The sequence below is a fragment of the Penicillium daleae genome, assembly GCF_028827525.1.
Source record: "Penicillium daleae strain IBT 16125 chromosome Unknown utg000008l_segment0_segment0, whole genome shotgun sequence".
NCBI lineage: Eukaryota > Fungi > Ascomycota > Eurotiomycetes > Eurotiales > Aspergillaceae > Penicillium > Penicillium daleae.
The window spans coordinates 7578228-7605045 of record NW_026623156.1 but is presented as its reverse complement, the minus strand read 5'-3'; the positions used below and the strand labels follow the sequence as shown (position 1 = coordinate 7605045).

The following is a 26818-nucleotide window of genomic DNA, read 5'->3' as shown; positions in this document are numbered from 1 at the left end:
TTTTCTCTCGTACTATGAACGAGAGCAAAGGTTACCCCTAAAAACACGCTAAGCAGAACCAGGCTTGGGCGACCCCCCACTTTTCTTCTTGGCAAGACCATTTTTTGCGGAACACTCCCCCTGTTAGGGCGGAATATATTCTGGATAGGATAGGCTCTAAATGTTAGGAACGGTGTACTAGCGGGTCCTTGCTAAAGGATTAAGAATCAAAGTGAAGAGATCTAAGTCGTGGCTCTATTGTTAAACTAAACGTTGAGGATCTTAACTTTAATGTGTGCGGGGCAGTGTGTAAACACTGCGCGTGCGGTCATATATCTGGACTAACTGTGCAGGATCCCCGTGGAGTCTGGCAGCCAGCCACTAAGGGAGCCGTAACAATAAATGAGACTTTATTTACTATGGATAAATATCCTTCTCTGTACGCATATCGTTAACTAGTTATGACATCCTCTATTCAACAATCCATTCCCTTCTTCCCGCGCAGCCTACAAACTGGCCTTTCCTCTGGTCTCGTACGGGAAACAGAAGGACAGCAGGCCGGCCACAGCAAACATCGATGCTGAGACGAAGATGGGGGTATTGGTGTATCCGACATATGTCGCGATGATCGGAGCCTGTAGGCCACAGATAAGGTTGAAAGCAGACGCAAGTCCTGCGCCGGTACCACGATGCACCCAGGGAATGACCTCGGGTGTGTAGCAGTACAGGGCTCCCCACATACTGATATTCCATGGTTTAGTTAGTTCAGGAGCAGTGATAGATAAATGGATGCCATAAAGCCACAGAAGCCTTACATGTACTGCACAAAACTCGCGACGCAGTTGAAGGCTAAAATGGCCCCCGGTGTCCGCGGGGTGGTAAACGCAAATAGGAAGACCGCCATTAGGATCAACGATATTCCCAGCGTTCCGCGGCGACCAATAGTGGGAAAGGTAATGAGCCACCCGCCGAGGATGGTACCAGGAATACTACAAGCTACGACGATGAGGTTGTTCTGGTACGTGATGTTGATGCTGTTCGATCCACTCTCCGCGCCGTGCAAGGCCAGGTACTCGGGCAGGAAGTTGCTGTACAGAGGAGATCCCAAGCCAACCATACCCGAGATCAAAATGATCAGGGTCATACGGAGAGCCTGCTTCTTGGTTAAGAAAAGTGCCTTGACATGCTTCCACCCGCCTTCGACGCAGAAGTTGGCCATCATCCGCTGGAGGGAGGTCTTGCGCGTGATTTCCTCGCGGCCGTTGGTGGAGTTGCCAAACTCGGTCTCAATGCGATGGAAACCCTCCACTGTGACGGGCTGCGTGGTACCATTATACTTGGCCACCGCATTTAGTGTGTCGACCGCTTCTTGATACCTACCTTTTCCGACAAGGTACTTTGGTGACTCGTGGAGACGGAATAAGAGGAATCGGGCCAAGAATGCCACGAGTGTGACGGTACCCATTGTAAATAACAGATAACGCCATCCCATATTTTCAGAGCGGTGACATTGACCGGCTGGCGTATCTGAGGAACACGAGAAGTTAGGCAGAAATTCCCGAGCGACGCCTGCCGGGATGATTTGACCAAAGGACCACCACACCAACAAGCCTTCGAGGAGATATTGATGTGTTCCGGACAAGAACTCCAAGAAGGCGGTGCTATCAACAGGGACTATCGATGATGTGAGAGACCGCCACGACCAGAAATGGAGAGAGACATACGGTTTCCGCCCACACCAAAACAGACAAAAGCAAACATGACGCCCAAACCGGCAAAGTTGGGAGAAGCGCCAGATGCCAGGCCGAACACGGCTGCGATGATGAGAGTCATATTGAAGGCGAGATGTCGACCGATTAGGTCAGCTACAGGCTGTAATTTCACAGAACCACACCGCAATCTCAAGCGAGAAGAAAAGGAATACGCACATCCCAACCCCCAGAAGCTTGCTCCGCACACGATACCAGCGATGAGAGCCAAGGACAAAAACGCCGAATGCTTTTCATTGAACTCGAGAGAAGCCTGCGCCAGGGCATCCGATACGGCGGTCTGCCAGAGCTGATCGACAAGCCAGCCATAACCGCAAAGGCCGAACAATACTTTTTTTTTTTTTTTTTTTTTTTCAACGATCAGCAAATTAGCCCTCGTCATCACAGGTCACTCGTCAGCGTAGTTTCAGAAGACGGATTTTCGACCAGGGTGTTTTCCGCTGGCGGTAATGAGGAGCACATTGCTGAAATACTGGTGGGGTCAATCTGTCTCGCGCTTTGAGGTGTGCTGAAAAGTTAACGGTGTGTTCATGGGAGCTCAGTATCTAGAGAAACGAGGGCTAAGACGTTTCTCCCAGCCAAGTTTCGGTATGTAAGTCTGTAGTTCGCCTCATCGGCGATGGCTGGTAGTAGCAGGGTCCGGAACAGTTGCGGCGTACGCAACGTGTACAATGTGGCCTTGCATGATCGCAGCGCAACTTGGACCGTCGGCAAGGCTCACACGACGAGGGCCGGCCATTGCGACGAACTCTGTCGGTCATTTGGGGAGGTTATTAGGCTGGACTGCTAATAGCGCAAATATTTGAAGGCTTTGCATGCAGAAGTAGATCACAAACCGTTCATCTTCCTGTTGAGAATTAAATTTGGAAGCCTCCAAGTATACACATAGCATAACTGGCTTGGTCGAAGAGGAGATCCCTCCACGTTTCCACGTTAGCCTTTTATTTTTCGATCAAGGTTGGAGTTACATGTGCCATCGGAGTACTAGACTATATATGGCCTAGTACCCCGACATCACTTCTCGGACTCCCATTTATCGGCGTAGACTCCACCCAACGAGTTCTCTGAAGCCATATCTTACCGAGTAGGAGGTAGTGTTACTCCGCATCATTGGATGTTGCCTACTCAGCCGTATCTTACTATCCCGAATTCAATGCAGGGGTCGGACCTGGGATCCCAACCCGTCCGACCACACTGAAGTTTTCTGTCAGTGAGCATGCCTCAATGCCCCTCAGCCATTCTCTCCGCCCTTTCGATGCAAAATAAAAGCCACTGTATTGCAAAGCTGCCCCATGTATAACTATAAACCTTCTTTTCTATCTCGGGGAATTCATATGCATCTTACGCAGTCATCATACTATATATGTGCTTATGTGTTGAAATGGACTCGAAGATGTCGCCGGGTGTCGTCGTGGCCAAGACTGATGCACTTGGGATAGAGGTACAGCGTACCAGTGGTCTCGATGGGGCCGAGCAAACCTTCGATGATTCACAAAAAAAGACCAATACTGATGCAGAATCCGGATCTGTGTCTGCGCAAACCGAGAAGAAGCCGGAAAATTTCCACCGTCCTAAGGGGATCAGATTCGCCCTTTTGTTTACATGCATCCTCTTTGGAAGCTTTTTAATTGGCTATGTACGCCGATCTGTCGCAAAAGCATTTTTCCCAGGCTGATGGTCAGTTTCAGGATACCAGCTGTATCGCGACACTCACGCCAGTCATCACCGATCAGTTCCATGCTCTCAACGATATCGGGTGGTATCAAGTTGCATAGTTCGTTCTCCGAGGCAAGAGAGAAGACGAGGTTCCCAACTGACATCTTGCCAAAAGTCTGCTCGCGCAATCTGCAACCATTTTGGTTTATGGACAACTCTACTCGTTTTATTCGATGAAGACACTCTACATGTCGTCGCTATTTGTCTTCGCTATTGGCTCAGTACTATCCGCCGCAGCTCCAACATCCCCAGTATTCATCGTAGGACGTGTATTAAGCGGCTTGGGGGCGGCCGGCATATTATCCGGCACGAACATGTGAGCCCTTAAGCGATAAGCCTTGATCAGGGCGAGCTGCTTGATTGCTAACTCATTTGTCTCTAGCATTGTCGCACATACAACATCACTCAAGCACCGGCCTGTTTATTCTGCAATTGGTGGCGGTGTAGAATGCCTTGCGCTGGCCTTTGGACCCTTCATTAGTGGAAGTATAGCCCATTCCTCGACTTGGAAGGTCAGCTTCTATATCATCATCCCCCTAAGCGCGATCATATTTGTTATGGTATTCTTTAGCATCGGCCATATACGTCGATCCGAGAACGCACCGCTCGGCAGCAAAGATGGCAAGGATGGAAAAGATAGGCTGAGGCGCATAGACTGGGCAGGCTTCGCCATAAACGTGCCGATGACTCTGTGCTTGGTACTTGGCTTGGAGTGGGCGGGAACTAAATACTCCTGGGCCAATTGGCGAATCATCCTCCTGCTTGCAGTTTTTGTGGTCCTCCTTGCTCTGTTTCTGACCGTAGAGTACAGGGCTGGAGACGACATCATGGTCCCACTGAAGATGCTGCGTCAGCGCTCTGTGGCCTTTGCTAGCCTCATCACCTTTTGCAATTTTGCGCACCTTGCAGTGATTGCCTACTACGTAAGCCGCGATTCAACACCCATTTTACACAGATGCAGCACTGACTAATGACCAGTTACCTTTTTACTTCCAAGGAGTGCGTGGCGCAAGCACATTCGGATCTGGTCTCATGTACCTGCCTTTGGCCGTAGCATTGGCAGTGACCGCTCTCGCCAGCGGTCCTTTGACAAGTTTTATAGGCTACTACAATCCAGCCTTGATTATTGGGAGTGTTATCACGACTATGGGAAGCGGGCTGATAACTACACTCCGGCCTAATACCATTGCTGGGAAGTGGATCTCGTATCAAATCATCTATGGGATCGGCATCGGCCTAGCTTTCCAACCGCCCTATGTCGCCGTCCAGACCGTGCTTCATGATTCCATCGTGCCCAAAGCACTGGTTGTTTTGAGCTTCACACAACAACTCGGTGATATCCTTATCCTGTCCATTACGCAAAATGTGTTCCTTAACCGACTGGCTCACAATCTCGCCACAAACGTACCAGAATTAGACCCTGACGAGGTGCTAGGTAGTGGTGCGCTAGGCCTTGTTCATGCCATGCCTGCCAAACTACGAGACCAGGTTCTGGTCGCCTACAACGGGGCTCTTGTGGACGTTTTCTATATTGCCTTGGGTCTTACATGTCTGGTCGTAGCCAGCACACTTGGTATCGAATGGAGGTCTGTTAAGCAGGTGAAGAATCAATAGAGGCGTCACTTCATGCCAGATTTCTGTAGAAAGAGCATGTCTTGGCTAGCCACACCCTATTTGGTTGGCAACTTTTATGGCCAGGTTTGAATTGCAACGCGATTGTGATGTAAAGATTCGCGTTATTAAGAAGGCTTTAAACAATGTTAGACGCTCAAATGCACGCCATTTACTCAAAAATTACGAACTTACTTCACGCGGGTGTACTTTGTACCCAGCCATGACTCTAACTCTCTAGATGCGGGAGATCGATTACTGATGAAACGACGCTGCGGATTGACTGGCTCAAAAACGTCGCGTGCGCCTGGTCAAACCCCATCTCTTTCGCCCACTACTTACCAAGATTATAGAGCTTATTGATAGAGCTCATTGGTTGCAGTGTTTAGCGCCAGGCAGAAGCAAGAATCGTAATTACCAGCTATAGGGGGTCATCTGCAGAAGCTCGGTGGCACCCCATGAGGTACAAGTGTGACTATCAATGTTGCTGTTGACTGGAAAACCCGTTGATGATGACTATCGTCAGACTTTGCAATAGAGTACAGCCCAAATGATCTTTTTGCATCGCGAATTATAGGGACATAAAAGCGTCGATCCTTCCGTGGCCGTAAACAGTGCCTCGTTAACAGCTGCAACTCCGTCTTTTACACGGTTACAGGTCATTCAGGGCCTTGGGAACTTTGTCTGCAGCATACCTACAAACAATAGGTTAGCATCTCGGTGTTAGCTATAAAATATATCAGCAATCCAGACAGACTATCCTACAGGTACTAAATGTTGTTCTGTCAGCAGGCACTTCTCAACCAGCTCTCCCTACCATGAACTCGAACTCACAAAGTTCGGATAACGTCAAAATTGTGGTCTGTCTACTGCACTACACCTATATTATAGTATACTACAAAACCGGATGGATGGCGATCAGGATAGCTTAAATATGTTTGAATGGGGTGTGCAAGACCTGAACCCTTTCAGTAGGTAAGGGTAAGCTTGAAAAAGATCAAATCCATTTTCGTCATCGTGAGAATAGATTTATCAGTCAAAAGAGACTGCCGGTTACCCGTTCGCCGCGTCGATTTTGACAATTCAGGAGAGGTCGGAAGGGAGATTTGGGCCATCACGATCGGATGTAGGGATGTAGGGATCGGAGTCGGACCTAGTATTTATTTAAGATCGTATTAACGGCACTACATACTAGTCCTAATCGGGAACCAAAAAGCTACATTCGACACCTACAGAAACGCTGCTAAGCCTTTACGTATGTATATTACTATATATAAGGACTTCTCGTAGTTGCCTTTGGTGTCGGCTATAACTTGACCTTATAACCACGTGACTAAGGTACTTTTTATAGCCACAATAAAGATCAGCGTATAACTAGCAATGCACACTCTTTACTAATACATACCCTTCCTCTCTACCTCTATCGCCTTTATTATCCCTAGAGCAAGAAAGACGGTGAAATTGGCCTATATTATAGGATATTAGGTTCTGAATTAGGACTATATCTCTTTTTAAATCTCTATTGATTTAAGCGATTTAGATAAGTGTAAGGGCTAGGTTTATTAGTAGGGAAAGAAGGGTATTAGTAAAGACTGTGTATTGCTATAGAGTAATCTTTGTTTTCATTATAAGGGTGTGAGGGTATTCATGATTTTTCTGTCTTAGGTTTATGATGAACAATTGATGACAAATCGTAGACGCTCCGATCCCGGTTCTGAGCATAAAGGGAACTCACGGTCGGAGCAGAGATAAAACTTCCTTGATCATCTCGTCACCGTGCATGATTATCCGTGCCTTTCTGCCCACCCACCGCTTTCGCTTGTGGGTGCGCCCTAAATCCCCGTTATCCCGAAATCCCCGTCGCTTTTTGACCAGTAGCCTACTATTAGCCAATTCAACTACCTAATATGCCTAAATCTAGCGATTTTGATGAGTCTCGATTGGCCGAAGCCTGTATAGCGGTTTTATCCTAAAAAAAATCAAATATCGCAAAGATTGCGCGTGAATTCGACGTGAATCGTACTACCTTGAGCGATCGCGTTAAAAAGGCCCGGTCGCGCAAGAAACCTACTAAATCGTTGAAAAACGCCCTACAGCCACATTAGGAGAAGGCCCTAATCAATTGGATTGCCTAAATGTATAGCTGGAATCTTCTACCTACCGCAACGATTATCTAGGCGTAGGTAAATCGCGCTTTAACGCGAGCGGGCTAGTTAGATAGGCAGGTTAGCAAGAATTGGGTATATTACTTTATATTACGCCTACTAAAGTACCTTAAGCTAGCCCTGGTAAAGCAAAAGACTAAGGAATTGAAGCGAATCTAAGCGGAGGATGCAGGGTTTCTTTAGTATTGGTACGACTAGCTTACAATTGTCCTCTATAACGTTCCTGCCTGGCTAGTATACAACTTCGATAAATGCGGCTTTTAACCTGGTTAAGGTGTTACGCGTAGCCGACTGGTCACTGTGAGTAGAGCTTCAAAGGGTTATACGTGCCTAGTTCCACTGCGGATTCCAAGAGTGTCTCTCGATCGTACCGTTGCTTCGCGAAGCCTTACTGCGGAATAGATCCTGTCGAGTATCTTGCAGAACGTGCCAGAAGTACGCGCCAAGTAAGTCAGTCACTAAGTATTGCTACTAAGTGAGCTCCCCTACTTGTAGGTTAGGTTATCTTGAAGGTGAACTGTGAAGTGCAAAGTACTAAAGGTAGTAACCAAGTAACAATGTGTAATTGATCGCGAAGAACTAAATACATGATGCTGAATGAGTGTCCTTATATATCTAGTCCTTCGTATGGCTATAGATGCTGTAGTAGATGGGTCGTAGATCTATAGTAGATGATCTACCCGTCCTTTGGTGCCAAGACCCACCTAGTATCTACCGTTCGGGGATCACGTGTTGATTGTGCGTGCGGCTGTCCCTGGCGTCCTTCTAACCGTCCGAGCGTATAGGCGGGTATACGATGTCATAGTTAGGCACAGGCCGTTTGTGGCTCCCTGCCTGATTGTTTTACCCGTGGTCCTTGAGGAGATGCCTGGGTGTTAGGAGTTGTACGTGATGACGCTAATGCAATGCGTCTAGGGGCTGATTGGGTCTCGGTTGCCCCCTAACTAGCTGCGGCCTCCCCGCGCCTCGAGGTTCGTAATATTATCCCCCTTCCCTCTAGTCCTTTGTCCTTAAAGGATTTGCTTATAACCGCCCCTCCTCCTCAGGTAAGTGCGGCCCTGTATTTTTCTTGATTTTCTCCCGTTATGTCCTTTCACTATGCCTAAACGTAAGGCTGATCTATCTATTAATAGCGACCGCCGTAAGCTCCCTAAGGATTCTAACGCTAGCTATTAGAACTAAGAGACCTATATTCGTGACAACGGTTTCGCCCTATCGCTGAAGTGTTCCTTCTGTTTATTATCGGGCGACGAGTGCATAATAGACCGGACTCAACGTTATTCGAAATGTGCGATATGTACTCGCCGGGGATATCCGTGCCGGGCGGAGTTTTATACTAATAATAAGTGGGATTTGTTGCGCCGTGCTGAGCGCAAGGTTGCTGATGATTTGTCCGCTGCTAACGATAAGCTGGACTTATTAGAGCCTGAGTTGAAGCAGCTCCAGGAGCGATTAGCCGAGGTGCAGAGTAAAATGAAAAACACTCTGGCTCGCTATGCTCGTTTGCGAAAACAACAGAAGTTCTTAAAAGAGCGTAGTTTCAAGATGTTAGAATATGATGCTAAGTTGTTGCGGATTCTTGATAAAAAGACGTCGTCCCTAGAGCAGGCTGCTCCTTCTGCCCTTGAAATTCAGCAGTTAGCATCTACTGCTAAGAATCCGAACTTTAATCAGATGTTTCAGGAGATTGTCTAGTTGCCCCCTTCCTTCTAGGACGGCCTAGACGTCTCTAGGTTGAGCGGTAGTCCTTCTCTATCCGTTGATAGAACTATTAAACTAGCTAGTAGCAGCCTATCAGGTTCTCGATAGGTTCCTATATGCTTTCCGAGGTATTATATCCTCTCTATTTCACAAGATAGTAAGTCCTTCCGCTGACTTTGTTGACTCTTAAGATTTTCTCAACTTTATATTCGTTTTCTGTTTCTTCCTTAATTTCTATATCGGTAGTGTCAGCCTATGTGGCCATATGAAGTTGGTTGACCAGCGGCCCGCCGGCCAACGGCCCGGACCGGACCATCGTTTTTCCCGCAGAAGGACCCCTCTGCATATACCTCTTCAACAGAGAGTTTTACCATGGCTAATTAGCTACTAATCGACCACGGATTCTAACATCCAGCTCCTTCCTAATCTGTCAATTGGTTAGATCATCGATATATGATCGAATCATCGATTAGATCATTGATTTGGCCTATTTCCTGCTGCCTAAACTGCCTAATCGTGTACTTAAGCACCCTTCCACTCACTAGTTTAGTAGTTTAGATTCAATGCACTTTTCAATCTATCCTATTGATCTCGTTTGACCGTCATACCTAGAGAAGATCTTATGAATTCAAGGTCCATCCGTCTTATCTTAGTCCTATTCGCTAGAAGAACTTCTATCTTGACTAGCTATCCTAACGTCCTATATAGATCCTTTTTCATCGGATACACTAGGATCTATTAGTTATAAGCCCGATCGCTCTGACTAAATAGACTTCGAATTAACCGGACGGCTTCTTTCGGCCAAACCAGCTTAGCTACGCCCTCGACCGGTCGTATCCGTCTATTATCCTTGCTTTTTCACTTTTCATCGAACTATCGTTTACTTCCGTCTCACTCTTTATCATAGCTACAGAAGCTAATTGGTTGGTCTTTTATCTGAAGACCTCTACCGATTGGATTCAGTAGTATATAGCCGTGAAGGACTAAGCGGTTACGTGGGGTCTATAGGACTATATCAACCCTAAGGTGCTAGTTAAAAGCCTTAGGAAGCCCCCTTTAGAACCCGATTATCCCGAAATCGACCTAGCGGACCTTCCTAATCTAGCCGGCGAAGCGCTTACGAGATATAATCTGATCTCTCGCGAGTATAACCGCTAGCTAAATCGCTTCCGTCACTACTAGAAAGGGGTAGATCGTCTGAAACAGGGAATTCGCAATTTAGTTTCTACTGATAATAAGCGATTGATCCTGTCTCAGGCTAACCTACGTGACGTAATTAACATGTTTCGTCTAATATATACGCCTACTAATTCGTCTCGGAAGCGCCGGATCTCGAAAACTTAGTCTAATCTGCGTACGTAAGCGCCCCCTAGGTCTAATTACGATTCGTGGGTCCAAAAGTAGCTAGTTTGCTACACAGAAGCTAAAGAAATTAGCCTATCTGAATTCGACGATACTAAGCGAATTCTCTATGAATTCCTAGAGGCTATCACGCCTCTATCGCCTAGTTTCTATACGATTTAGATAAATCGAATCTATAAGCAAAGCAGTGTCTATTCAACTGGCAAATTGCTAGAGTTCCCCGCCCTTATCAACCTCTATTCAGAATCGATTCGGCTATCTCCGCTAATTTACTAGGGTAGGTTTACCTATAGGACGACCTTCCTAGGCAGAAATCCTAATAGGACGGAAGCCGCTAATAGCGGCAATTCGCCTACTAATCCTGGCTAATCTAGCTAATCCGGCTAATCTAGGGGCTAGAAGCGCTCTTGCCTATGTGAAGGTCAACTAAACGATAGCTATCATAAATTCGATAAATGCGCATACGTTAATCTATCGGTCAGGCTACCTAATTGGAAACTAGACCGAGCAGCAGAAGATCGATTCAAGAATGTATGCAAAAGCAGCGTCAAATTCAAAAGTGCCTATAAATATGCGATTGCTAGGCATCGGCCTAATTCAACCGATTTAATTAATTAGCTAGCGGCTAAGTTAGATGAAGAAGAATCTACTAGGGCTGCGTTTGGTACGTACGTCCCTAAACAGAAGGTTTCGTCTCTTCTTCAGGCTAATCGTGCATATAATTCGATTCATACCAACCAACCGGCTAACGATGTGTAGTGCTTTGACACTAGATTAACCTTGCATATCTGCAACAATCTTGACCTTTTGACCGATTATCAGCCGGTAGCTTCCTCTGTGAGAGTAGGAAATACGGAAACGGCTATACTAGGCTTCGGGAAAACCAGCTTCCGGCCTACAGATAGCCTAGATAGAACCAAGATCGCCCTAATTGATATAGTATACGCGCCTAGTTTCTATCTGAATCTCCTATCTGCCGAGAAAGCCGCTAACGGAGGTCTATTTCTATAAGGAAAAGATAGCCTACTACAGGATTCGAATAGCTAACCTATTTGCCGATTAAATAGCAAATCTGGTCTCTATCTAATTAAATAGGATTAATTAATAGCTGATAGTATAGCTATCGAATCGCCTACTAATTCAGCTAATCAGATCTCTAAGATTCCTAGCGTGTCAGATATAGATCTAACTAACGATTTCGGCTAATTCGGTCTATCTTCTTACACACCAAATCGAGCAAAAGGATTAATTGACCTCTAGCACCGGCGCCTAGGTCATGTGAATCAAGAGATCTTATTATATCTGGCTAATCACTTATCTAATATCTTAATCGATTCAACTGCCGAATTAGCTGATATCTATGAGGTTTGCAAGGTTTCTAAGGCCAAACAGCAGATATCTCGCCGTCCGATCGAATCTACTAAGCCTTTCGAATCTATCCACTAGGATCTAATCCATCAAACGCCATCTCTAGCTAGGACTAGATATCTATCTCACTACGTGGATCCTGTCACGAGATATCAGATTAGCGAGGATCTTACTGATAAGACCCTTTCGGCTACTTCCCTTTTCGGCCAAATCCAATTCGTTGAGACCCAATTCGACCTAAAGGTCCTGATAGTGCACACCGACGGCGAGACCGCCCTCCTACCTAGCCTTTCGGCCGAATCTAGGGCTCGTGGTCTGAATTTGGAGCTTTCTCCGCCTTATCAACTATCTCAAAACCCCTATACGGAGCGCTACGGAGCGCTTATAACTAATATAGCTAGGTAGATGGTCTAAGATGCTGGCTTACCGACCTATCTTTAGAATAAGGCCTCTCTCACTGCTATCTATATTCAAAATAGGATCCTATACCGCCTACTAGATTAGAAATCGCCATCTAAAGCCCTAGCTAGCTATCTTGGCTAGAAGGCCCCTTATTAGTTAAAGCAACTACTAGATCTATCTAATATACGAATCTTTGGATGCAAAGCCTTCGTTAGGATCACTAATATCCCGCGGCTATCGAAGATAAGCCCTCGAGCGGCTATCGGCTATCTAGTTAGCTACGATGTATCTAATATATAGCGAATTTGGATACCCTCGAAGCGCCGAATCGTCCGCGCACGCGACGTTGAATTCGATGAAACGCGTTTCTATAGCGACGAAAGCCCTCCTCATCGCATAGAAATCTTTGACGATTCGTCCCAACGGCTCCAAATCCTTGATGATGCAACTGCCTCACAGATCCTAGATGAGATAGATATGCCTAAACCAACTAATTAACAGCGAGAGGACCTATCTGGCTACGGGGGTGGAGATATAGGCAATTCAATTCCTATTAAAAACGATCAAAACGACTAAATCCTAGGGGATCTACTACCTACCCCTATCGAATCTGCTGTTGAATCTCCTAAATCGGACGATCCTGATATTAACGTCCCTGACCGCCTACCTTCGCTAATTGTTCTAGTAGATAATACCGATTTTGACTACTCTACCTATCTCCTATCGAATCTAGGCAAGCACGAAAGAGACGATTCGTCTAATAATAGCCACGATAATAAGCGACAGCACGCTTTAGCCGCCTATTTCTATACGTTTTCGGCTAATCAGATCCTTCCAAAACCTCTATCGATTTCATCTCTGCTACTACTACTAGAAGACTACTATCATCTGCATAATCACCTATATCGGCGTGAATTCAAACAGGCTATGCAGGTCGAATTTTAGAAGCTTTTAGATATGCAGGCCTTCGAACCAGTATCGGCTCATCTTATCAATCAAGCTTATCTGAAAGAGTGTAGCTAATCAGCTAGCTAGAGAGATTGCCCTAGGCACTAGTTCATCCCTATACGTTGGGTCTTCGATTATAAATCGGACTAACTAGGCAATCTAACTAGGTTCAAAGCTAGGTTATACGTGCGAGGCGATTTGCAAATACCTAATCTTCAAGACGCTAGGACTAGTACGCTAGCTACTAGGACCTTCCGCACGCTTATAGCTCTAATGACCAAATTCGACCTCGAGACCTTTCAGATAGATACAGTTAACGCTTTCTTGAATAGCTAATTAGACCAAGAAGTTTACTGCCGCTACCCACCGGGCCTAGGATCTACCGGAAGGATCCTAAAGCTTAAGAAAGCAGTATATAGCCTAAGAATAGCTAGTAAGAAGTAGGAAGATGATATCAGAAAGGTGCTTACTACCGTTAGTCTCTACCCGTGCCTAGAGGATCCTGCCCTATATACTAATAGCTATATGGTTGTGATGGTATTCGTTGACGATTTCCTAGCTATTTACTATATATCTGAATCTGCCCACGCCTACCGAATTAGGTAATCGCTCGAGGACAGATTCGAAATGAAGTATATTAGTGAGCTTAGCCAATTCATCGGAATCAGAATCACGCGAGACCGGCAATCAAGAAAGACCTAGATTAGCCAAGGTGCTTATATCGAAAAGATTGCTAGCAAATTCAATCTGCTAGGCAAAAAGCCGCCGACTACCCCCTTACTATCTAATCTCTCTTCTATCTAACCTACCAAGGATCCACCGAATCCTAGGCTAGTTAACCTTTACTAACAAAAGTGTGGATCGGCCCTATTCGCTGCCGTTTGGACTAGGCCAGATTCAGCCTTTGCCAATCAATTTCTGGCACGATCGCTTACTAGATACACCGATCGCTATCTAGACGCGGCCGATCACCTGATTTTATATCTGTATAGGACGAAAGACCTAGCCATCCTCTTTGACGGCAAGAAAGAGATAACCAAGACAACCGCCTATACCGCCTGCTCAGACGCCAGCTTCGCTGATAATCTTGACCGAAAGAGCTCGGAAGGCTTCATCTTCTACTTATTCGGTGGCCCAATCGATTAGAAGGCTACTAAGCAGAAGACTATCACCACATCGACCACAGAAGCCGAATTACTCGCGCTTAGCCACGCAGCTAGGCAATCCTATTGGATGAAACGGCTATTCAAATTCATTAGATTCGATCCTGGTCATCAAGATATGATCCAATACGATAATAAGCAGACGATCGACCTACTTACACGAGAGAAATCAACCTTTTAAACCAAGCTCAGGCACGTTGATATCCATCGTCTTTAGATTCGCCAAGAGATACAGGCTAAACGCCTACGCATTAAATTGTTGAAATCGTCCGATCTGCCTGCTGATGGGTTAACCAAAGCGCTTAGCCGCCAGAAACATAAGGCTTTTGTCAAACAGATTAGCATAGAATTCTTACCACTCTAGCTTATCAGATCTTATTAGGGCCTATCAGGACCTATTAGGACCTATCAGGACCTATCTGATCTAGTTAGATCTACTAGGCCTATCGATCTAAAGACCTGCGGGGGTGTGTCAGCCTATATGGCTATATGAAGTTGGTTGACTAGCGGCCCGCCGGCCAACGGCCCGGACCGGACCATCGTTTTTCCCGCAGAAGGACCCCTCTGTATATACCTCTTCAACAGAGAGTTTTACCATAGCTAATTAGCTACTAATCGACCACGGATTCTAACATCCAGCTCCTTCCTAATCTGTTAATTAGTTAGATCATCGATATATAATCGAATCATCGATTAGATCATTGATTTGGCCTATTTCCTGCTGCCTAAACTACCCAATCGTGTACTTAAGCACCCTTCTACTCACTAGTTTAGCAGTTTAGATTCAATGCACTTTTCAATCTATCCTATTGATCTCGTTTGACTGTCATACCTAGAGAAGATCTTATGAATTCAAGGTCTATCCGTCTTATCTTGGTCCTATTCGCTAGAAGAACTTCTATCTTGACTGGCCATCCTAACGTCCTATATGGATCCTTTTTCATCGGATACACTAGGATCTGTTAGGTAGCGACTTCGGCGTTCTTGGGTGCTTTCTCAAGTAATAAGACATGAAATGTTGTATAGATACGTCGTATACTTTCTAGTAGTTTTAAGCGATAATTGACTAGTCCTAATTTTTTGTCGATTTCGAATAGTCCGAGTTTAAGGTGATCGAGTTTTGTGCTAGGTCGTCTAGTGCGAATATTGCGTCGTAGAAGGTAAACTTTCTCCCCCCTTTTGAAGTCTAGCGCCTCCTAGCGTAACTGATCGTAGTAAAATTTCATTCGTATGTTCAGAAACTCGATGTCCCTTGATAGTTATAGGTAGAGTTACTTCAGCCTAGTAGCTAGCAATCGTGATGATTCCGCTACTAGCTATTTACCGATAGGTTCTCTGATAATTGTGGGATTAAGCCTATAATTTACGAAGAATAGTGTCTCCTTGATCGTTGTATGTATTATATTATTATACGCAAATTATACTATTAGTAATAGTCCTGTCTAGTCGTTCTGTTAGAAATTCACGTAGTGTCGTAGGTACTATTCTAGAGTCTAGTTAACTCGTTCTATTTGTCCGTTAGTTTACGGGTAGTAGGCCGTAGAGAGTCTATACTTAATACCTAATTAGTCCGCTAGTAATTGCTATATATTAGATATAAATAGCTTGTCTCTATCCGAGGTAATCTTGCTCGGTGTTCCGTGATTAGCGAATATATATCTAAGCAACAGATTAGCTATTTGCTGTACGTTAATGATTTCTGTTGTCGGGATTATATATACGTATTTAGTAAGCCGGTCTACGACTACTATAATTATATTATTACCCTCCGAAATAGGTAGTTTCGTGATGAAGTCTATTATAATCTATTCCTATAGTTAGGTTAGTGTCTCCGATACCTTTATTTCTCTATATAGTACGTGTCGCGATAGTTTGTTCCGTTGGTATAAGTCGTATTGTTAGATATAGCGCTTAACTCGTCTATGTAGCGATAGAATATAGTAATTTCTAGTGATTTTCTTAATTGTTTTTTTGATTCCTAAATATCCCTATATTAGTTCGTCGTGATATAACCTAATAATATCGTTTTAGAGGTTCCTAGGAACGTATACTAGCTTGTGGATAAGGACTAAGCCGTTATTAGCCAAGGCGGTGCTATTACCTAGGATTTTCTAGATTAACTTATCGTTTTTAGTAGCTTCTCGAATTTTCTTAAGCTATTCGTCGTTTTGCAATTCGCTAGTCGCTACGAGTATCTAGTGGTTATAAATAATATTGCCCTTACTATCCGTGGTTAGGATAGCGGGTACTGCCTCCTTAGTTCTAAGTTCGTAGTCCGGTCGGCGACTTAGCGCGTCTGCTACTACGTTCTCGGTATCCTTACAGTGAACAATCTTAAAGTCGTATTAGGCTAGTATCTCTGCCTATCTAGCTTATCGTCGTGTAAGTTTCTTTATTGTCGTAAAATAGGTAAGGTTGTAGTGATCTATCCTAATAGTTATAGTGTGCTTTACTCCCTCTAAGTACGCTCTCTAAGTTTGGAACGCTAATACTATAGCTAATAGTTCCTTATCGTAGATATCGTAGTTAAGCTCTACTAGTATTATTTTCCGAGACTAGAAGGCGATAGGTCTAAGCTTGTCGTCTTCTCCTAGCTATATAAGTTACGCCCCGAGCGCGAAATCCGATACGTCGGTTTCTATAATAATTAGTGCGTCGTAATTAAATATTACGACGACGGCTTCTCCTACTATTTTATTATATATTTCCTTAAGCGTAGTAAATAATTTCTTAGCCTCGTTATCCTACTTAAACGGTACTCCCTTTTTAGTAAATCGGTAAAGTCCTAACGCGTACTACAAATACTTTAGTACAAGCTTTCGGTAGTAGTTAGCTAACCTAAGAAAGCTTTAGACGTCCTTAACGTATATCGGTATTAGCTATTTAAGGATACTTTTGACCTTATCTTCCTCTATTCCTAGTCCGTCGGGACTAATAGTGTATCCGAGGAAACTCGTTTCCTAGACGTAGAACTCGTATTTCTTGAGTTTAAGTATAACTTTTGCTTCCCTTAACTTCTATAACACTTTCTTGTTGTGTTCGATGTGTTCTGCCTTAGTTTTAGAGAATACCAAAATATCGTCGAGGTACGCGATAACGAACTTGTCGAGGTATTCTCCTAGGACGGTGAAGATAAAGCGTTAAAACGATACGGGTACGTTAGTGAGTCTAAATAGTATAACTATATACTCAAAGTATCTATACTTAGTCCTGAATACCGTTTTCTACTCGTCTCCTTCCTTAATTCTAAGTCGATTGTATACGTTAGTAATATCGTATTTGCTAAAATATTTCGCTCCCTGAATAATATCTTGAATTTCGTTGATTAATAGTAATAGGTATCGATCCTTAATTATAATATCGTTGAGTTATTAGTAATCAACGTATATTCGAAGCTCCCCCCTTTCTTAGGTACGAACAAGATTAGGTATCCTGCCGGTGATTTCGATTTTCTAATATTTCTCTTTTTAAGATTGTCCGTGATATATTCTTATAGTATTACTAACTCTTTCTACGATAGTAAATAAATTAGCATAAACCTTAGTTCTTCGCCTTCCTTGATCTTGATCTTATAGTCGAACAGGCTATACTCTAGTAGCTCACTATTCGGTAGTAGCGTAAATATATCCTAGAACTCTGTATATTCCTCAGGAATCCTGTATTCTTCCTCTAATACGCCTGTTGCGTAGAGGGCTCGTTCCTCGTGGTTAATAAGGACGTATTCTCTTAATTCGTTATCCGTTATATCCGATCGCTATTCTCGTATAGCGATAATATTAATATCGACCGTATATTTGTCGTTAGGCCTATCTCCTAGCCGAAAACTCCTCTTAAGTTCGCCTTCGTGAGGGTTTCTATAAGTACCTGCTTCCCCGGAGCTAGGTCTCTTTAGTGCTAGGTGCTCGTATCTAGTCTATAACTTGCTTATCTATCAATATAAGTATCTATCGAAGAGTATCTTTCCTGCTTACTAGTCGATGTTAGCGTTATACTTACGTAGCTATAGTACGCTAAGTACTATATCGTATTCTCCGAGGTTAGTAATATCGAAGTTAATTACCTCGAAGTAGTTCCTAATAACTATTAGTAAGGGTCCGCTCTCGTACGTGATTCCTAGTCCTAAACTTTCTCCGTTTAGACTAATAATTAGCGTTAGTCGGGGTTTCTCGATACCCGAGATTAAGTAGCGGTTTCGATAACGTAGGCTTATAAAGTTCCCTGCTGCTCCTAAGTCGATTATTACTAAGGTTAGTCGAAGCATAATATTAGTAGTAACTTTTATATAGTGTCCCTACGCTATCGCTACGAGTTGTTGTTCCTTATTTATCCTCTAGTTTCCGTGCTAGAGTCCTGCGTATTCTAGGCTCTATCTTAGAGTCCGTTCCTATCGTAGCGGCTTAGGTTCTAGGCTTCTATCAATCTTTCCTTAGTAGTACGTTATATAGTTGTCGTCGTAGCAGGCCGATATAGTCCTAAGATCGTGGTTAGGGTATCGAGCGTACCCTTAGTATAAGCACCGTGTATCGCGGTATAGATAGTTTAAGTTACTTAGTATCTATTCGGGGATAGTTCCCTCCTTGCCCGGGTCTCCCTCTTGTAGCTAGTATATACGATCGATAATATCGTAAGCTCGTGCGAGTCGTTTATCGGTATCTTATACGTTTATTATTATATCCTAGAGTTCGTTACTTAATTCTCTCTAAGCAATTATCTTAGGGTTAGTTTAAGGCTGTTTAGTAGTATCTACTCCTAGGACTAGAGGTAGAGTTTCTAGGATCTCTAGGGTTCCTGGAATTTCGATAGGTATCTTTAGGATCCCTATACCCTAGTCCTAGGAATCGTCGGATAGTTCCTAGGAGTCGATAGTATTCTAGGGACCGTGCTAGGTCTATCCTTAACTCTTAATATTTTCCTAATTAATTTCTAGGACGTCTTCCTTTACGTACTCTATACTAATCAGGTTATAGTCTCGTATGATTTCTTCTAGAGTCGGTTGTTAGTTAGCTACGTCCCTATCGTTAGTAGCTCGTAGTTACTAGGGTCGGACCTCGTTGTTTTAGGTCGCCCGTAACTATTATAGCTTTGCGTTGTTACGTTCGTTATTACGCTTACGCGCCTATAGCTTTACGTTATTATGTCGATTATACTCACGCGCCCTATATCCTGGCTTACCGCAATTAAAGCACAGGTTATTGTCCTTTTGCCGCTTTTCTTCTTCGGCTAGGAGTCTCGCTACGTCGAGCTCTATTAGTCGTGGTCCGTAGGGGTCGCTATACTCCCTCGGCTATTATCGTTGCTATCCTCGCCTATCCTCGTAGCGGCGTGCGTGCCCGAAGGACCGCTGTCCTTGGCTTCTCTACTAGCGTGTTTCCTTTTGCTAGAGGTATCTTTCGTAGAGTCGGTTATCAATTCGAACTGCTATCGAGACTATATCACTAAAGGTCTTAGGTCGTTCGATTCGAACTAGTTTATCCTTAATATCGTCCTTAAGTCTATCTTTAAAGATCGCGATGTAGGTATCCTTATCCTAGTCTAAGTAGGAGATAATTTATTAGAACTCGGCGGCGTATACGCTAGCCGATCTAGTTTGCTTGAGACGTTATAGGCGTCGTTCCGTACTACGGATAGCGTCGATGTCTCTAAAGGTCTATTCAAGCTTCTTCTTGAATACGTTGTAGGATTTAAATATATCCTTAGTAGTGTCGCTCTACTCGTCTTTATCGGTTTTCTCCTAGTATTCGCGAATAAATAGCTCAAACTAGTCGAAAGCTTATCCGCGAAGGTAGGTAGAGACGAAGACTACCTTATCGTCCTTATTTACGATCTAAGGGTTTATACGTAGCTGTATTTCTATCTGCGTGATAAAGCCGCGTAATTTCGCACGACTTCCGTCGAAGAACTCCGGCTACGGGAGTTTCACGGAGCGTTGCGACTATCTTGCTTCTAGGTTAGCGATATACTCCTAGAGCTAAGCAACTATGTCCAAGAGCTCCTTAGGAGACACTAAGGTCTTTGAGCTCGAGGAGACGTTGCTTGCGGTGCTATCGTTTCCTGCTATGATAACTATGCTTCACGGTTCAAAGACAGGGCGATCAATGTGTTACGCGTAGCCGACTGGTCACTATAAGTAGAGCTTCAAAGGGTTATACGTACCTAGTTCTACTACGGATTCCAAGAGTATCTCTCGATCGTACCGTTGCTTCGCGAAGCCTTACTACGGAATAGATCCTGTCGAGTATCTTACAGAACGTGCTAGAAGTGCGCGCCAAGTAAGTTAGTCACTAAGTATTGCTACTAAGTGAGCTCCCCTACTTGTAGGTTGGGTTGTCTTAAAGGTGAACTGTGAAGTGTAAAGTACTAAAGGTAGTAACCAAGTAATAATGTGTAATTGATCGCGAAGAACTAAATATATGATACTGAATGAGTGTCCTTATATATCCAGTCCTTCGTATGGCTGTAGATGCTGTAGTAGATGGGTCGTAGATCTATGGTAGATGATCTACCCGTCCTTTAGTGCCAAGACCCACCTAGTATCTACCGTTCGGGGATCACGTGTTGATTGTGCGTGCGGCTGTCCCTGGCGTCCTTCTAACCGTCCGAGCGTATAGGCGGGTATACGATGTCATGGTTAGGCACAGGCCGTTTGTGGCTCCCTGCCTGATTGTTTTACCCGTGGTCCTTGAGGAGATGCCTGGGTGTTAGGAGTTGCACGTGATGACGCTAATACAATGCGTCCAGGGGCTGATTGGGTCTCGGTTGCCCCCCAACTAGCTGCGGCCTCCCCGCGCCTCGAGGTTCGTAACATAAGGGCGATCAAGAAACGTTATCGGGTCTAAATTATCTTGCCCTGATCTCGCAGAGACCGAAAGAGGCGAAAATATTACTGCTTTAGAGTGTATTGCTATAGATAGCTGGTATATAGATCCGCTCTTTATTTTCAAAGGAACTAGCAAAAATCCTATAGAGGCCTAGTTCTACGGTAGCGAAAATCTGCTACCTGATACGATGACGGCTATTTCTCCGAATGGCTGGATTTCTGATGTATTAGCCCTATCCTAGCTATATTATTTTATTCGTCTAACCTCTTATCGCGTGAAATAGGGCGAAAAGCGCTATCTTATATTCGACGGTTATAGCGCGTATCTTATATTCGAATTTCTAGAGACTTGCGAAGAGAATTCGATTATCCCTTTTGTATTTATGTCGTATTTAACGTATATCTGCTAGCTACTTAACGGAAAGCCCTTTTTGAATTATAAGTAGTAATTTCGGTTGATGAATAATAAGCTAGCTTTCTAGGGTGGTAAGCCGTATAGGAAATCGGATTTCCTCGCGATTATCGGGCTAATTCGCAAGAAGGCCTTTACGTAGCGAATTATTCGCGAATCCTTTAGAGACCGTAGTATCTATCTAGTTAATAGTAGTAAGATTGTTGAGAATCTTGCGAATCAACTAGAGATTCCTGATCTATATGTACCAGATCTTCGCTTATAGGGCTCGTATACACTATTACTACTACTATAAAATCTCTCCTCTTCTAGTATAGAAAATAGCCCTCTAAAATCTATTGAGGTACTAGAGAAGAACTAGGCGAAGATTATAAAGGAGCTTAGTGCCCTATCTAATAGGGCGTAGCGGAATCTTACCAAGATTTTCGCCTACTAGCGGGAGAAGCAGGAGGAGCTGGCGATAACGCAGGATACAATTCAGCGAATCAGGGCCGCGCAGACGCTAGTAAAACGCAAATACACTAAGCGGCAGGTCAAATTGCTTAGTGCAACTGGTATATTGACTACTCGCGATGCAAATCGGTCAATTGTAGCCAGGAAGGAAGAAGAGATGGCGAAGGAGGAGAGGAAGCTAGAAGCAGAATGGTACAGAAGAAATTTGAAACGACTGCGAGGGCTTCCACCACCTAGGCCTACTCTCAGGCTGGGCATCCGCTAGCCGGATAGTTGCAACTGCTTGCAACTGAACCACCAGTGATGGAGACGTCAGTGAAGGTGAACTCAGAGCAAGACCCATCTCCACAGAGGATGTAGTAGTCTTGTGCAGTGGAGGTGGTAGTTCCAGTCACGTTCTGGAACAGAAGGTTCTCAATGAGGACGCCGCTGGATGGATTTCCAGTTGGACCGCCGTTCAGGTAGTCCTGTTGAACATCAATGCCGTAAATTGAAATGCCCTCAAGGGCGATGTTCGAATAGGTGATGTTGGCAACAAAGCCAGTTGCATTGTAGTTGGTCTTGATCCGACAGCCGTTTTGGGAGTCGACGACAGACGAATCGGTGAACTGCAAGTAAAGATATTTCAGGTCAGTCTATGCCGCACAAATTGGGTAGTCGTAACAGGAGACAGTCGGGAATGGAAACAATAGCTTAGAGCTGATTGTATTGAGCTCGTCTTCATTCGCCTCCTTAATCGTGCCCCGGTGTAGGGCAAGTGTTATCCTTACCATAATATTGGTCACGTTGTTATTAGACTTCAAGCCAACGGACCCGATGGAGAGGCCGTGACCACCGTGACATTCAAGATTAGAGACTGTCATATTATTTCCGCTGGTGATCGCCACGCAATCATCCTGGTTGTACACGACGCTGCGCTGAATCACAATGTTGCTTGAAGTGCTGACATCGAAGCCGTCCGAGTTATGAGCAGCAGCCAACCCACCACTTACGCTGTTTGGAGCATTACCTGCGGTGTTATTTAAGATCAAATCTTGGAAAACAAGGTCGGAGCAGCTGGAAATGCTGAAAAGATGGACCGGCCAGTTCTGGATGTACAGGTTCTTGATGACGGAGTTGCCAGTTACTTTTGTAACAACAATGAAATGGTCGGGTTTGGGAACACCTCCGTTCGAGCCTTGGCCGTCCCAATATGCCTGACCATTACCGTCAATGACTGCTCCCGGGTTGGCAGTGACCGTGATACCCGTACCGCTAATTGTGATGGGGTTGAAGCTCGAGGAATTGGTGAACCCGAATGTTGTCAGCCCATCAAATGTCACGGTGGTACCGGCCTGAAGTCCCGAAAGGTTGATAGCCGATCCATTGGGAGCAGCGATGTTGGACAAAACGATATTTGTACAGGAGGCAACGGCAGCCGAGATCTGAGAATAGGCAGTACAGACGCACGAGGTGCCTGAGGTAGCAGAGGAAGCTGTGGAGGTAGTCAATGTAGCAGCCGAGGTGGAGATTGCAATAATAGAAGTTGTCGAGGATGCGGTAGTGATGGAGGTAGTCAGAGTAGTAGCCAGAGAGGAGCTTGCACCGGTCGGAGACGTCAAGACTGTGGTAGTCGTCGCAGCGGCGTTGGTGGTTGTGGATTTAGCAGTCGTATCCATGGACTTAGATTCCAGACAGGTAGTGTGGGCGTTGGGGGCCTTCAAATCACTCGGGTCAAGATAGCTAGTGTCAATCCACCATTCATCTTTGAAGTTCTCGCCCAAAATAGACCGGATGGGAATAGGGTCAGTCAACTGCTCGCTGAAATTGGCCCGAGGGCCTTCCTCTAGCACAGCTCCAGGGCCGTAGTTGTTGTACTCCGCGAAAGTAACATTGCCAGTGTTTGGGGTGCTAGTCGACCATTCCTTCCAACCTGCAGCAGCGACGACATTACCCAGATAGGTCTCTTGGAATACTACACGGGCAAAGGATCCCCAAGGACGACCAAGGTCGTTGGTACCAGCCGAGATCGTGTCGTTGATTCCTGAAACATTCGAACGACTGATCACGTACCACGACGGGTTGCTGGCGCTGCTACGGCCGGAAGCAGTGATGCATCCGGTAGCAATGGTGCGAATATCAATTCCTTCAAACCACGCCAGAGCCATCTGTCCAAAAATGAAGTCAACGGCACCGACAATCAGACTTTTGGCGTATAGCTGGGAACCTGGATAAAAGCTGACTTAATATATCCTCCCTGTCAACAGGGCTCGGAACACTACCCACTTACCAGTCTCTGCCAGCAAAGTATCCTGGTAGCCGATCAGCTGACAACCGTAGTAACCCTGACCGGTAGTCTCCGCGGAGACGGCAAGATTTTGACCATTCTTAGGAATATGGCCGAAGGTGTTGACAATGTTCATGTTGTAGACTTTAGTGTTGGGGTTCCACTGACGCAAAGTTGCGGTCTTGTCATCACTGGTAGTGTTAATGAGAGCCAGGTTATAAGTAATGGTGGCCGTGTTTTGCTCGTAGCTCTTGGAGTTGCAGGTATATCCTTGAACAGTCAAGTTGGATGCAAGACGTGGAATATAGACCTGCTCGACGTAGGTCCCCGGAAATACAAACAGGGTCTGAGGGTGCGTAGTTGTTGTGTTCAGAGTATCAACTCCAGCCTGCACGGTCGAGAAAGAGCCCGGGTATGGGCTGGCGCTATTGTCGACCACCACCGCGCCCTTGGCAGGGGTTACTCTTGCCCATGGGTCTGAACAGGTCTTGTGGGTCGCCGGAGTGCCCGGAAGAGCGTTCGAGACAGCCAACGACGCCGCAAGAATAAGGGATATATAACTCAACATTTTGAAGAAGGGGAATTTCTGGATGATCCACGATCCTGCGACGAGGAGGAGGTGGAGGACCCCCGAATTTATACAATCCTCATCCCATCAAGAATCTCCATATATTCCCTGTTCCAGCCATGTCATTTCCTCAGGTTCGATCTCCCGGGCACCGAGTACTGCAGGAGCATAGGGTTCCATCAATCACAAATTCGCCCGTCCTCCTTAGCTTGAATTTATTTGGAGAAGCTTTTGGCGGGTATGCGGAGAATCTGGGGAAAGTAAATGTCCACCAATGACGGCCCTGCGTTTCACAAGCTTGGACCAAACAGGCCCTGGAGAGAGCCCTCCCTAGCGGATACAACTCTGCCGCGCCAATTGAAAAGTAGAGTGTCGGTCCCATCGCTTTGAAACCAAGGTCCATTCTCCTTCCTTATCATCGGCCAGAGGGCCTAAGAACTTCATTCATGCCAATGTGTCGGGTTGAGCAGGACAAGAAGGGTTATTGCGGCCGATGGTGGCTTCAACGGGGCTGGCAGTCCACGTGAATCGGTTCGGCAAATTCCTCGGACCAAAAGGGGCATGTGGAAACCTCAGGCATCCATCCACTCAGTCCTCACCCTCGTTAATCCTAAGGTTACACTTCTAGCCCTCGAGCAGTTTAGCAGCCTCCTTTGCGGTCACATAGGGTTCGTTATCCCATTAGGACGTGGAGGAGCCTACAATCATTCCATAAGTATTAGGTTATCGGCGGAGGAAGGCTTCGTTCTGTGGCCAGCGTAGACGTCCCTTTTTAGTCCGCATTGACTATTATTATATATCAGGGGGGAATGCAAATGAGAGAATTTTGAATTCGGCCATGATTTAGATATCACTGCCAGTCTGCAGTTCGTGCCATACAGTACATGGGTCCACGGTTTCATCTATTCCTCCATCGCCATGCTTTCGCGGGGGAGCCAAATGATGCGGGCCGTGGAACAATCTATATCCGCGTCTTCGAATCACTTCCTCTTTGATCTGCATTTGACCCTACCACCTAAGTACATCGATGGACTAGATCATGAAATCCTGTCAGCAATGCCGACAGGCCAAGCGAAAGTGTGATCCTGTCAAGGTCAGCAATTCTGAACCATCATGTCGTCGTTGTCTGCGCCATTATCTTGCATGTTCCCATTCCCAGGTCCAGCAACTAGTTCGCACCCGATGTATTATTCCCAGTTTAACTTGAACTCAAAAGCAAATGGTGAATAATAGACTTACCTCATACAGTAACCCATACAGAAGGGAACTGGACTGATTGCCACCAGACGAGGCAACATCAAGCGTCAATGCAGCCGCAGTGGCGGCGAAAAATAAAACGTAAGAAATAATCATCATCCAAGAATTCCAGGCAAGATAGTTATGTGCCAATATAATGCTTTCAGTATAGTCTGACGAACTCAAAATAAAGGTTGAGAGGAGGGCTCTTTATACATGCGAAATCAGGAGCGTTCTCTGCACTTTTTAATGTTCTCAAAGGTTCTTCAAATTGAGACAATCGTAGATCTTTAGTCAGAGAGTGAGGAATTAAGCTCACTGTCTCCATAATTATGGATGAAATTCTACATCCTCTTCGTGGTAAGTAATCACCAACCCGCTCCTCTCGTCCTAGGATTCTATGTTGTATAGTCTACGAATTTTTCACTGGCAGCTAATATTCTCACTGTAGGTCGGCAATTTCACTAATTCCATCTTCTTCTGGGCCATGCTCCCAGAGACGAAACAATTGCCCCTGGAGGAGATGAATAAACTCTTCACTGAGAGTCCTTGGTTTATCGGCAACTCCACCAAAAGTGAGCATCTAGTCACTGAGACTAGTATCCTGGCCCAGCGAATCGAAAACAATGGGCTGGAAGACCAGTCTGACATGACTGAGCACAAAGAGCTCACCGCTTGAACGGGGTGGAAAGGGGGAGCAGGGTGCTGCTGTGATGCTCAAACCTACCGAGCGATGCCATTCCGTAGTGTACTTCTACTGGATTCCCCGAAATTGCCGTGCACCCTAGCAGTAGGCTCATCAACCATACCGGTTCATGAGACTCCATCAGCTTAGTCACGGTTGACCCGGTTCAAACTTTGGACTGTTTTGGATGCCAAATG

General features: G+C 45.2%; 4 protein-coding genes across 4 annotated transcripts; 2 read left to right on the top strand and 2 right to left on the bottom strand.

Annotated features, from left to right (window-relative positions):
• Positions 1-485: 485 nt before the first annotated feature.
• On the bottom strand, positions 486-2076 carry N7458_011232 (uncharacterized protein; the record flags this gene model as incomplete). The annotated part of the gene is made up of 3 exons (XM_056914614.1): positions 486-720; positions 795-1653; positions 1704-2076. 3 exons carry the CDS (start codon positions 2074-2076, stop codon positions 486-488), a joined length of 1467 nt encoding a protein of 488 aa, XP_056763463.1.
• Positions 2077-3111: 1035 nt separating this feature from the next.
• N7458_011231 (uncharacterized protein) lies at positions 3112-5078 on the top strand (the record flags this gene model as incomplete). The annotated part of the gene is made up of 5 exons (XM_056914613.1): positions 3112-3384; positions 3437-3522; positions 3580-3780; positions 3847-4387; positions 4443-5078. 5 exons carry the CDS (start codon positions 3112-3114, stop codon positions 5076-5078), a joined length of 1737 nt encoding a protein of 578 aa, XP_056763462.1.
• A 17033-nt stretch (positions 5079-22111) lies between these two features.
• On the bottom strand, positions 22112-24700 carry N7458_011230 (uncharacterized protein; the record flags this gene model as incomplete). The annotated part of the gene is made up of 3 exons (XM_056914612.1): positions 22112-22474; positions 22637-24064; positions 24125-24700. The coding sequence occupies 3 exons, from the start codon at positions 24698-24700 to the stop codon at positions 22112-22114; spliced, it is 2367 nt and encodes a 788-aa protein (XP_056763461.1).
• A 1572-nt stretch (positions 24701-26272) lies between these two features.
• Positions 26273-26615, top strand: N7458_011229 (quinate permease; the record flags this gene model as incomplete). The annotated part of the gene is made up of 2 exons (XM_056914611.1): positions 26273-26296; positions 26388-26615. 2 exons carry the CDS (start codon positions 26273-26275, stop codon positions 26613-26615), a joined length of 252 nt encoding a protein of 83 aa, XP_056763460.1.
• Positions 26616-26818: the final 203 nt, after the last annotated feature.